Source organism: Indicator indicator, chromosome 21, assembly GCF_027791375.1.
Source record: "Indicator indicator isolate 239-I01 chromosome 21, UM_Iind_1.1, whole genome shotgun sequence".
NCBI classification, from domain to species: Eukaryota; Metazoa; Chordata; class Aves; order Piciformes; family Indicatoridae; genus Indicator; species Indicator indicator.
The window spans coordinates 11,757,006-11,770,192 of NC_072030.1; the positions used below are offsets into that span (position 1 = coordinate 11,757,006).

Here is a 13,187-nt window from a genome sequence, read left to right on the forward strand (position 1 = left end):
ATACTCTGCCCATGCAGTCTTCACAAAGTCTTCCCATTTATTGCAGAGTTTTGGGGATGCAGACCAGAATTACAACTGCAAAATAATTTTATCTAGGCTATTAAAGAGAATACACATAATAATTCTGATCATGGGTAGCATTACCTGTATACAAACTGGTGATCTAGAGCAGAAAAGCATGACACAGTTACTCATAAACACCTTTCTGCTCACAAAAAGTTATAATTTCCTATAAATACAGCAGCATGTTTGTGTCACCTAAAATGTCAGCTTCTTTTTGTGGTATAAAGCTATAATATTCTAGATTTGGTGGGTTCATTTCTGAGTGACAAGTGAAAAAATACATTACAGTTTCTTCCTTCAGCACAACACTTTGCAGATGACAAACAGTTGTGAGCTATATCCTCCTGTCAGAAATTAATGCTTGAATATATGAGCTGGAGAGGTTATGACATAAATCAAGGTATGAGTGAAAACATGATAAATAGATGCATTTCCTTTCTGAAGGTGAACTCATCAAATGACCTCATTCATACAGACCTGTATACTTAAGAAGATTATACAATTGTAATTTACAATTACATCATATTGATGTTGATCTATTACTAACACTGACACTTTAACATTTAAAAAGCTTTACACTTACGAAGGATTGTACTGAATGTGTCCTTCAAAATGGAATCGAGCAGTCTTTTACAACACTAACTTAGAAAGCTATTGTGAGAACTGTGAAACTCACCATTCTGTGTTGGGCTGAGATGACTCCATCCCACTCAGGATCTTGTTGGATGGTTGTAACCAGAGTTGGTAGCTCCTCAGAATGAGGTTTGTTGTGCATTACATTATGGAGAGGCAGATGAGAGGTCGCATGCTGATCACTGTTGCCCTCTTCTTTGTCTCGTGATGCTAAGTCCTGGGTCATTGTTTCCTCTCCATCAGCTGCACATGCAAATGGAGAGGCAGCCTGCTTGGAAGACATTCTTCTACAAAACAAGAAAAGCAGACAAAAAAGAAAGATTGGTGTTAAGAAGAAAAAAAAAAAAAATCAAAAACCCAGCCCAAAACAGCCCTCTAAACACACCACACTTGCCTACAACAGTTAAAAACTAATCATAAAAAGTACTCTTAAAAGTATGGGTTTGGGGGATCTGGATCCAAAACATTGAGATAAACTATTCATTGATGTCAAGTCAAGGTCAAGTCAAGTACACGATGTCATTCTAGTCATTCAGACTTGTCAAACAATAACATTTTCTCCAGTCATAAGAAAATTATTATTTTATTGGTATTTTCATGTTTATTTTGACTAAGAGTTCAAGTCTTTAAACTCTTACTCCCATGAGCAATCTCAAGGTTAAAGGCAAACATTTAAATGACAGAGTCCATCATGCTTTCCTAGCCTCATTCCTTACAAGCAGAAGGCATTTTATACACAGACGAGAAGTTTAACAGCTATTTCAAATTCTGCTAAAGAAGTTCTTTTGCTGTTAGTTTATAACTGTATCTGCTCTTAACGTGTTTAAATTTTTACCCTGATCTACCTTTTGGAAAGGGTTTTGAGATGTTCATGTGAAAAGTGTCCTAAAAACTGAAGAGTTTATTGAATGGATGGATAATATCTGAGTAAACTTTTCCACTTTGAACTAAAAAATCTAAAATAATTATGTTTCATTTCATATTAGGCATTGAGTACAGGATACAGCTCAACAAATTACTTTAAATTACTTAAAAGTGTAATGAATTAATGCATTGATTTATGTTAAATGTCTTTTCCTAAAAATGGCCTCTTACTACCATCTCATAAGCAAACACAGCTTTTACCAGAGTTTCTGCACTTAGATGAAAATATAACTGACTTCAACTCAAAATCTGAAAACACTTTGTTTAAAATTTCTAATAAGATTAACTGCTACTGTTAAAACGTCATTAATAAACCTAAAAGAAGACAGATAGAATATATTAGCTATTTTCTCAGTTTTAGTAACTTTAGAATATCCTTGACACTGAAATGGCTGTGAGACTAAGGAATAAGATCTTCACCTTAATTGCTTTTTAACAATAATTGATTTCATACCATTTCTTTAAAAATGCACAAATCAGTTAACATAGGAAACCACATGAGCATTTTCCAAATTAGCAAATCATTAACTTGCTAGTACTGTTTCTACAGACAAATAAATACTGATTAAAGGGTCTGGAAATCTGAGACTAACAGTTAAATTTACAAATCTGTCACATGCTTTCATGAATATTACAGTGAAGGAAATATCAAGTGCAAAGAAAAATAATTAAGTTAATTCCAATTTAAACAGTAGTTTTTATGTAGCAGCCTGTGTTTCACATAGGATTTAACAGCTAATGCTAAATTTCTCACAATTAATGAGGGAGTTCAGATTTACTATCATACAGTGAAAAAAAAAATTAATATAGGATCAACTAATCTAATTATGTACACTGCTATATGAAAGTATTACAAGCTTTGAAGTGCTTCGAAACATATTAAAACACTGATACCTATTTAGAATAACTACTGTGTAAATAGAGATAATCCTGCCTCTTAAACTCGATACTGGTGGGGAAAAAAGGGTTTGTGTTTTCTTTAGGAGAACCCAAGTATAAGTGGGAGTCTAATATTAATGTTGCCAATAAGCATAACTGAGGAATTTAAACCGTGCGTTACATTCTCACTACACTAAAGAATTTGTGTTGATGCTACAGAGAATATGCCAAGAGGTCAGCAACCAGAATTATTGTACAGACTTCAAAAGGTTCTGGTTCATAATTACTATGATCCAAGATAAAATAAAAGGTTTACTTTTCCTTTTCTCATTAAAGTAGTCGTGTTAATGTAATCACTCACGTGAAAATACAAGTCAGTGCTCTATGCAATTTGAGAATCAGACATGAAGCCCGTAAGTCACAATAAAGGATTTTTCTTTCTTTCACCTTCGCAACAGATCTCATTCCTGTTTGAAACTGCACGAGCTTCTGTGAAAAGCTATAGCTAGGGCTGTTTCTTCACCATAAATTAATCATGACACAAAACCAGAAATGAAAATGTCTCCTAAGAATAATTTCAACTACAAACTGCACCAATGAATAATAGTGCACAATCCTAATTAAACACAACTCTGCAGCTGCAAAAATAGGCTGAATCTGTCCAAAGCTCTGAGTTGGCTTTAAAGGCTGGTTTGTTAGGGACTGTTTTCTTAAGGAAGGCTGGGCCCTCAGTCTTAATCAGCCAATAAATTATTTCCTGCAATTACATTAAATAGAAAATTATCTTCAAATTGGGAATGTTAATTGAAAATCAAAATTCAGACTGAAGTTTAGAAATTACATGCTGAATATAATTAGTCTGGAAAGGCTTCACCTCTATTTCATAAACAGGCTTTTGGTGTTTCCTCAAGTGACCATTCAGTAAAGCTATCTACTGGTAATGCCCTGCAGAGGAAACACTTTTCCTTTGCCATACACACTAATATGCTTTCCTCTTATTTATGATGCTTTAAACAAAATAAAATAAAAATCTCTATTCATGTTCTGTTATTTAAATTGATTACAGAGAGAAAATGGGACTCTGTTAACTTTTAAAATAAAATTATATTGACAAAGTAGCATTTGCTAATCATCTCAGGTCATGCTCACCAACTTTTTTCTGTACTAGACTAATAGAATGGACCAAGAGCAGGATTCGAATGCTTTCCAGCTCCACCCTTTTCTTCACTGCTGCATTACGGGCAGACACATTTTCATACTGAACTTTACTCAGTTACTATAGTCCTGAAGTCTGAACAGAACAGCAAGTTCAAGCAGGCCTTCAAGGGACTTGGTCTTCTCATGACATTTTTTAAATAGTGTGTTTTGCTTCTATTTTCCTATAAACCTTTGTTGGCATGATATAGAACACTAACTACAGTCAGAGTTCAGCATTTAATGAACCTTCCAGATTTTTGGTTGCTAGATTTTAAACATTGGGGTAAAAGGGACAGAGATGTAGGACACTGCCAGATGAAGCCCTCCACCTTCTTTTTCCAGCACAATCATTAACTCAATCAATACATCTCATGTGTGCATGCCTTCTGAGGTACCAGGTTATGCACCAAATACTGATTATTCCTGGGTTTATAATCTGAAAAACAGAGTGAATAGAAACTCTACAACTGAGTATTATCCAGGCAATTACTTCATGGAGGTTTTTACTCATCACCAGTTTGTTTTGATTTAAATGGGAGAATTCTGCACACAGAACTCCATCAGTTCCAAAGACAGAGTTCAGTGGAAAACTCTAAGGTCTCATCAAATTCAAAGGGAGAAGAATCTGGTCCTTTTGAGTAGAGTATGTTTATGTTAACATTGAACCATATAACAGGTTGTTGTGTTAACATGTTTAAATGTTTAAAATGAGAGTATGAATAGCAGCCAAATTTTAAGCCATAATAACTTCCCAATTTTACATTTAAAATATGAAAAATGCATTTGCTAAAATCCTTGTTGAGAACAAAACAAAACAAAAAAAATCAAAATCAATATTCATAATAAATAAGGCTTGTAAAAGTATCCGAAATTTACTAATTTTCATTATCATTTATTTTTTCACGTATTATCAATCAAATTCACCCAAATGATTTTTTAAAAAGTTTCTGACAAAAAAAATATCTTCCTAGTTATAACCCCTGCAAACAGGGGTTTATAATGGAAGTGCTGACACAACCCTAACTACAGCAGCGCAAATGGTGCCGCTATAATACACAAAATCAAGTTCTATTATTCTAAGCTATCCTCGCTCGGGGGGTTTTCTTTACTGTGCTCCCAGACAAACTGCTGAAGCATGAAAAATTTAAATGCAATCAAGTGGGTCCAATTCTACTTTACTAGAACAAGTGTCTACAGTGGTACAATCTTAAAAGAAGATGCAACAGATTTGTTTGGTGCTTTTCTTTCTTTTTTCTTTTTTAGCTGTTTATTTATAATACTGTGCAGTGGAGATAAAATAAGAGAGGAAATTACACTCACATTATATCAGTATATTGATTACACAGCACACAATCAGAAAGAAAACCACATTGTGAAATTGTTGCTTTGGTTAAATTGACAGATTAGCTGAACACAGCAATCACCAAAGGTGGAAAATATACCTAATAGATATGAAAAAAGAGTTGGAAAAGGCACTAATTATATGAAGCCCTATCACCTACTCAACTCTGAGAAATAAATAAATCTTGATTTGGATTTTCCAAAACTAGAATATATTCTATCTCATTCTGAAACTGAGACAGAAAAAGAATAGGATCAAAACCTCAATAAAGCTGAGGAATGGACCCCCAGTTTCAGTGAGCCTCAATACCATGATAGTAAAGCTAAAATTAAACTAAAGGGTTCTTACCTACATATAACTACACACAATCCCAAATAGCTCCATTCTTCACATATCTGACATGGATTTTTATTTTAATCCAAAACCAAAATTCTCTCTCTTCTAACGAAGACTGCACTTCAGATTCTCAAAATGTTTTCCTTTTTTCCTGCAGATAGTGTGTATAAATACAAATAATAATACTCATTGATTAAGGCTTTTCTATAGCCTCAAATTCTTCTAGCGATGTATATCCTCTTTGTTGAAACAATTAGATTATATTCCTGACATGAAACATTTCCTAAGGCTAAATTCTTCCATCCCTGCTGACTGCTCATGATTAAATGTTGCACTAATAATTATGGCTAGACTTGGAGTTTTAGCTGCTAGGCACTTCAAAATCAAGTCACAAAGTATTTAACACCGATAATAGTAACGTCATAGCTCAACACTATCCCAAAAATATATAAACTAAGCAATAACAATGAGATATATGACAAGTAGACTTGTGGCTGGCTGGAGACTCTAGCTTCTACTCTGCTCCACCCTCACAAAGCATTCATAAACCTAAAAGCATGTCTACACTGCGGCCACATAAATGACTGCTTTGTAATGCTGAGATATTCAAACTAATTTTAAACAAGCTCGTTTCTGATAGCACTCCAACTACAGTAGCATGGGTACTCAAATGGACTAATTCATCCTGCTTTAGTGTCTGCAGTACAGACATAACCCAGGTCTACAGCTCCAACAGTAGATTGGAATCAGATTAGATTAGACATACATTAGTTTACAGAGCTTTTATGAACAGTCTCCATTCCTTTTCCCCAAAGTGCCAGATTAAAGTACTTAAGTGCATTATTAACTGCAAGTATGCAAGCAGTCCACTAGTTCCAAATTGGACTACTCAGTTTCAAAAAGTTGAGCACATGTCTAAGTGCTTTGGTGACTCCAGAACTAAATAAATTAAGAGAAATCATTTTTAGAAGTACTCATAACCTTTTCAATATTTCCTTCTAATTTTTTATGCTAACCTGGTGTTCATGAAAAGTAAAATTCAGCATCTTAGTCCTCCACACCTAAAAAAATAACAAACGTGTCTACTTCTCTCACAATATTAAACGTGCCTTGGAGGACCCTTACAAACCAACACACAGCTTTGGGATAAATTAAATGCATTGTACACTCTACCTGCACTGCTCACACTACCCTCCTCATTTGTACCCATTGCACACCTTCTGAAACTCAAAGGCATCCTTAATGCAATCTACTTCACAGGGCAAGTTCACCTATAAAAGTACAAGCCTGATGTAGAATGGGATATAGTGACAGAGTTGTATAAAAGTCACTGGAACAAGTTACTTATTTCTAGCTGTAAACCAGTTTAGTGTTGTTTAAACTTTTAGGATAAGTGGTCTTTGTTTTGGCTATATAAAGCTACCAGTTACAGCAGTGTTCAGACAGACTGAAAGACGAATGAAAATGCTTTGCCAATAGCCAAACAACGTCCTGTAGGTATAACTCTGTAACGTCAGTCATGTAAATCTAATGCTGTAATCTGTCTGCCTTTGCTGAATAAACAGTTATTTCCTAAAATTATGAAATCTCATATCTGTTTTCAAGGAACCTTAGTACCACAAATGAGCAGTTAAAGATTCCATTCTTCTAGGGCCCCACACCCTAACCTGCATCACCATGCACAAACCCTCTATAAATTGACCAGGCAGCAATGCATTAGGATTCTCCCAATTTCTCTTCCTGGCCCTGAGTCACAGCAAGGCCTTCGGCCAATCAGCTTAACTCCCTCAAGCTATTTCCTGGCTTCATTTTGCAGTTAGTTACACATAGATCATAAACAGCACTCACTGCAAGATTAGAGACTTTATGGTAGTTGCAGGAAAATAAAAGTGGTAGAGTGGAGAGGAGGGATGGAAGAAAATATGATTCGAGAAATGACAGCCATATCACTGAGCACCCAAATCTCTAGCTGAAATAAGCATCAGGCTAAGCAATACACCCACGGCTTCCAAGATACACACTCAGCTACTCCTGCACTTGCTTTTCCAGTACAGACAAATTATACTTCTGCTAATAGATAGGAATCCATACCACAAAGTTTGACTTCAGATTCAGACTTTTGCAAAGCTCAGAGGGGTTTGAAATAATTTTTATGGTATTTCTTCTTATTTGTAATCAAACAATGTGAGACCTAAACCAACTCCTTGGAATTGTTTTTATACCCCTTCTCAGCCATGCAGGCACAGTAAAATACTAGGATTAAGGGATGCATTCCTGTCTATTCATCTGGTTGTCAAAAACATTCAAGTGGATGCAGCAGAACAGCCTTGTAGCCCCTGATGACTTTTCAATGAAAATCCAAAGTGTTTATTTGGATTCGCAAAATTCCAAAATACAAGCTACGTTTCTGGTAGGTTAAAAGTTCCACTCTCTTTATTCACTAGCAGAAGCTTTCACCAAAAATGCCTAAGGTGAACTCTCCTTGAATGCAGTAAAGGGCAGTGAAAGCATAGTCATTTAACACCTGGGATGTGCTCATCTTCAGTCACTGTAGTTAATATTTTCTGTAGTTTATATTTAGCTGACAATATTGCTGTCGCTTTTTTTAAACAGCTTGAGACTGTTCTTTGGACTGGAGCTCATATGCCCTGGAATGCTTTGACTCATGAATTGTTTCTCCTGATAATGTTACATCACGTAACCACCTCTGTTTAATTGGTTGGTATTAGCTTCTCAGTGATGGCTGCCTTTAAAGTCCCATGACCATGCCATGTGTCTCTGGATATCAAATTTCTTACTGTTGGAAGAAGAAAAAGAAAAAAGGCAGCACTGACTTCCAGCTATCTGTACCAATAACTATGGGAAGAAGAGTGAGCATGCCAAGAATTTATCCATCAGCATCTTACTGGGATTCATTGTTTTAGGCAATACAATATAAATAAAAGCAACTCTTAACAATAAAATTAAAAAACAGTGGTTGCCATAAATAATCATTAATTCATATACTTTTAGGGAATAGAATTACTTAATTAACTGAATGATTATATAAATGGTTTTGATAAAGAATACCTAAATATACTGAGGAATTTATTTCAGTATGTTAAGACTTTGAGTTGAGGCTTTACACAAGACAAGAATACATTTATTTTTTCCCTTACAGAGCTAGTTAAGAACTTGTTCTAATAAGTAGAAACCTTTCTGACCACACTTACACCTGATGGATGTCAGTTCCTGAAAGGTTCATTAAATCCTTTCAGTACTCTATGAGCTACATACTCCACTGCTAAGACAGAGTATTTTTACAACTTTTTCCTCCTACAGTTAATTTTCAGGAGGTGCTTAAGATTTCACCTAATGAGTTAAACAGTTAATTTAAAATCCTACAGGTGTGAAAACAAAAGGCCATGTGCCACTTCTCTGCACCACCTAATTCAGAATAGAAATATTTTATCTCCAGTCAGATTTCTCTCCCCTTGTCCATATTTCTGATTCTCATGTCTAAATCAAACAGAGCACCTCAGCAGACAGTGAAATGAAATATCAATTTCAGGCTCACCTGTAGCCAGTTGCACTAAACCACCTAATTAGTACCTCCATGTAACACACAACAGTGGCTCTGCAGCTCAGTTCTAAATTGCACTTTTACTAAAAACTGTACACAATAAGCCTAAAAACATTTCTAGCAGGCAAAATATTTCTGATTCAGTAGAAGTTATGCAAGCATCAAAGCTCTTAAATATAGGTGCCAAACCACATTGCCAGGAGCTCTTAGTACTATGAGGTACTGTTACCTGACAGCTTGGTGAATATAAAATTACTTGTTTCTCCAACTGAAGACAATCAAATTGTCACCTTACATTGTAATAATACACGACTAGGGATCAGCAAAGTGCCAACATAATTACCAGGAGGAAAACAAAACATAACAAAAATATCACATCTAAGTTTCTCTGAGGGTAAACACATCCATCTGGCTATTCATAAAGAAAAGGAGGAGGGATTTTATTTTTGCTATCACACTTCTTAGTATTATTTAGCAATAAGATTTATATGCCTTTCCTTAAGTGAAGAAGAAAAACAGCTGAAGAAAGTGATTCATTAAACACTACAAAAACCCTGCAGGTCAGAACCATGATGGGATGTTACCTGTGCACGTTTAAAGTACTGCAAGTGGCATCCGAGATGTTAGGGACAAGTCTATATATATCTGTGTTGTTATGATTATAAAGTCATACGTGTGAGGATTCATAAACATTAATTCTAACTGGCACATGGCGTACTTTGGCACAAACTACACATGACGTGCCACTTTTATTTGTTTATTTAGATGATTTCACTCTAAGAACAGAAAATTAAGTTTGAACTGTAGACTGCCTCAGAACTGGGATGTTCAAGATATTAAAAACCTGAGGAAAACCTTTGAGGGGGGTAATCTGAATACATGAGAACTAACATTTTCACTATATATTTCTCTAGGTTATTCAGCAAGTGGCCTACATATTCAGGAATGAAATTTGCATTTTGGTGATGCAGAGATCTCATAATCAGAAACTGTGTTTTATATCTACAGTAGCTCTGGGCATCCTATAAAATATAAAAGAGTGTCCTAGGTAGGATATACACTTGAAAAAATATTTTCATCTGGTTCACAGAAATAAAGCTAAAATTGAGGAGTTCTTGTAAAAACTGCATCATTGGGTGATACTATGGATTACCTTTTCTGTATCAGTACTCCAGTCACCGCTAATGCATACACAAAGTTCTTATACATTTATTGATGTAAACCTTCACACCTTTTTAAGTTTCATCAGTACTGGTAAAGTTATGAAAGAGAGAAAAGTAAAATATGTAAAGCCAAGAATCAGTCTTTGACATCATTTTTCTCTGAAGAAACATTCACAAAGAGCAGTAAGGGGTAAGCAGATTACATGTGCTATTAGCCTTGCAGAAGAGGTTAAGGAAAAGAGGCAGGCTCCACAAAACTGGCAACACCTCCTGCAACTGGTCTCAGGTGCTGCACCCCCAAGAGCTCAAGTACAGCACCAAAAGTCTGGGCTTTCCTGCTACAACCTGCCTACAGTTCTGGCTATTGATGCTTGCTTTTATGCACTACACTATCAAACAACACAGCTCCTTCTTTTCAGCTGTATCACAATATTGATGCACTCCCAGTGATATTCCCTACAGTAGCATTGTATTCAAGGGACTAAGCAGTAAAGCAGGAGGAGAGATAGGATATGTGTCAGTAGGAACAGAGGAAGAAAGGAAGGCAGCAAAGACCCAAATCAATTTTAAAGTCAACAGCATTTTGATCAGATAAAACAAAACTAGACAAAATGCCCTACTTGATGCCACTTTGAGAAACTGATTTGTGTTGGAGTTCTTATGAACAGGCTTTTACAAGGCATCATTGTGCACATATTTCATTGTTTTGAATTAAGGCTTAAACAATATGATCCTTACCTACACACAATGGGAACCCTAAAATGTGTTTACAGTCCCCTGCAGGAACCGCCTCATTTACCAGCAAGCTGCAGCTACTACTGGAATAAAGGACAGGGTAGTCTGAAGCAGCATATTGTTCAGAAAAAGACTACAGAGGATACTATGCCTAGCTGAAACTACTCAGGAAATATTCCAGAAATAGCCTAGTTTGACTGGCAAAGTGGCCAAGAACAACAATGCAGCAACTTCTCCTTTTCTTCCCCCAAGCCCTCCACTGCTTGGGCTGTGCAAGTTTTCATGGGAGGGAGTGGATGGGGCCCTTTTTCCTTAATTTTCATGTACTTCAATATGAAAATATGAAGACAAATGAGAAATAATTACAAAATTATAAGACTTCGAATAAAGTAAAACATTTTCTCCCCTGTTAATTAAACTTATCAGTTGCCATTAAGGAGCTCAAACAATTTAAAGTTCAATTTTTTGAGACTTTGATCCTCCTATCCTTTCCCAAGATTCACAGATGAAACCTCTACCAAGTTTTGAATTTTTAAGGGATTTATTAAGGTATTTGGACTAAGCACAGAAAATAACCAGAGAATATTAAAAGTAATTGTCACAGGTAAATTTTTCACCATTTCATCATTCAACTTGGAGAGATCAAGTGGCATGCAGTCTGTATACAGCACTCTGAGACTGCAGCAGTTGCAAAGGAAACCCCTTTCCCTGTCTTTTGGTTTCAGTTTGGCACAAAAGTGGCACGAAATTGTTGGGAAGAAATAATTTGCAATATCTGAGGACCCTCAACTACCCCATTTTCATGGAGGATTATGGCATACAATATCTGATTTCTAACAAGAAGGAAACATGCACAGCTGAATAAATCATAAGGGTAAAGGTGAAGAGAACCCAGGCCTTGAATTGCTCTACATTTCCTAGTCCTCAAACTTACATGTTAGTATTTTTAAATGTCAATGAACATTACAAAGCATCAAAATACAAGGAAAAACATAAACCAGCACATGAACCAAATGACCAGTTAAACTTAGTTGTCCTCAAAAAAAGTCAAAACTCAAATGTCTTAGATGTAAACTTAAAAGTATTGTCAGTGAATTTAAACATTTTTGCTATTACCATTTAAATTCACTTAGATCTCTTACAAGTGATTTTAGCTAAAATACTGAAATATTCTATTAGAACTTGTGAGGCAGTGTGTTTACTATTGAAATACACAGCACCTTGTTGTGGTTTTCATTCTGACCCATTTTTTCCTATATTTAAGGATAAAACATATGATCTGGATTCGTAAAGTCTTGTCTTCACAAACTGTCAATTTTTGCTCAGGGCTATATTTTGTAACAGTTTCCCACTTGGGGTTATTGGTAATAATTTATAATAGACAAGCAAACAGTACATAGTATGTGCAGCCTATTACTTCCAAAACCAGATCTGAATAGTTTCATTTTCTCATGGACAGTGGTTGAGAGTTCTATTATCAACTTCAAAAGCACTGCCATACAGAACATACAGCTTCACAGTCATATTTAGCTGGTATGGCTATCATTCCTACCAAGAGCCAGCAGCAAGACAGTCTAGTGTCTGTGATTCTAAACCAAATATGAATAGAATTTCAAAGAAATGTATCTTTTAATCAAGAATTATGACACAGAGATAGAATCATTACAGACTGTTGAGTATGGGTCAAATCCTCAGACACTGTAAATCAGCAACTGTACTGAGATTTATGGAAACTTCTTTATTCAGCTAAAGATGTATCCTTAACACCTTTTCTTGGCATAGAAAAATTACATTGAGTCCATTTACAATATGAAATTTCTATGTTTTCAGTGAAAAACCAACTATCATTACATAACTACCAGGGATCATAGGACATAATATTCTTCCAAACACTCAGCGCAGAGAAAAGCAAAAAAGCAGTAAGGTAATGCTGAAGACTAGCAGACTGTATGTATCATGCTCTGTACTTTTTCAGTCTACTCCTCTTGAACTGATTCCAGATAACAAGATCTCTTCACTTACACAGACAAGCACTTTTGAAAAAGTAACCAAAATTAGTTCTCCGACTGGTATAAGCGCTCGTATCAGACAACAATTCTGGGAAGAATCTACACAAGCTACTGAAACAAAAACAATTTTAAGTTTTCATTTGAATATGAATTTTTATGTTGGTACTTGGCAAAGCCCTGCAGTCCAGCAGTTCCTGTGGAGCAAGGTCGTGAAAGAGACGGGGGTCATCCAAATACATAAGACCCTCAGCACAGCAGGAGAAAACTCTGAGCTAATTATACTAGACCACATCAGCCCTCAGCACGCAACCACCCTGGCAGCCTCTCCATGGCATTAACACTAG

The 13,187-nt window shown here is 35.7% G+C and overlaps 1 protein-coding gene across 4 annotated transcripts in view; it reads right to left on the reverse strand.

Annotated features, from left to right (window-relative positions):
* The window catches only part of SOX6 (SRY-box transcription factor 6), a 243,134-nt gene that overhangs the window by 209,662 nt on the left and 20,285 nt on the right, over window positions 1-13,187 (reverse strand). For all 4 annotated transcript variants that reach the window (XM_054390717.1, XM_054390714.1, XM_054390715.1 and 1 more), the window contains one exon: window positions 740-983. In XM_054390717.1, coding sequence (XP_054246692.1) covers window positions 740-979 — 240 coding nt within the window. In that variant the 5' untranslated portion in view covers window positions 980-983. Of the gene's footprint in view, window positions 1-739; window positions 984-13,187 lie in introns of those variants that run through there.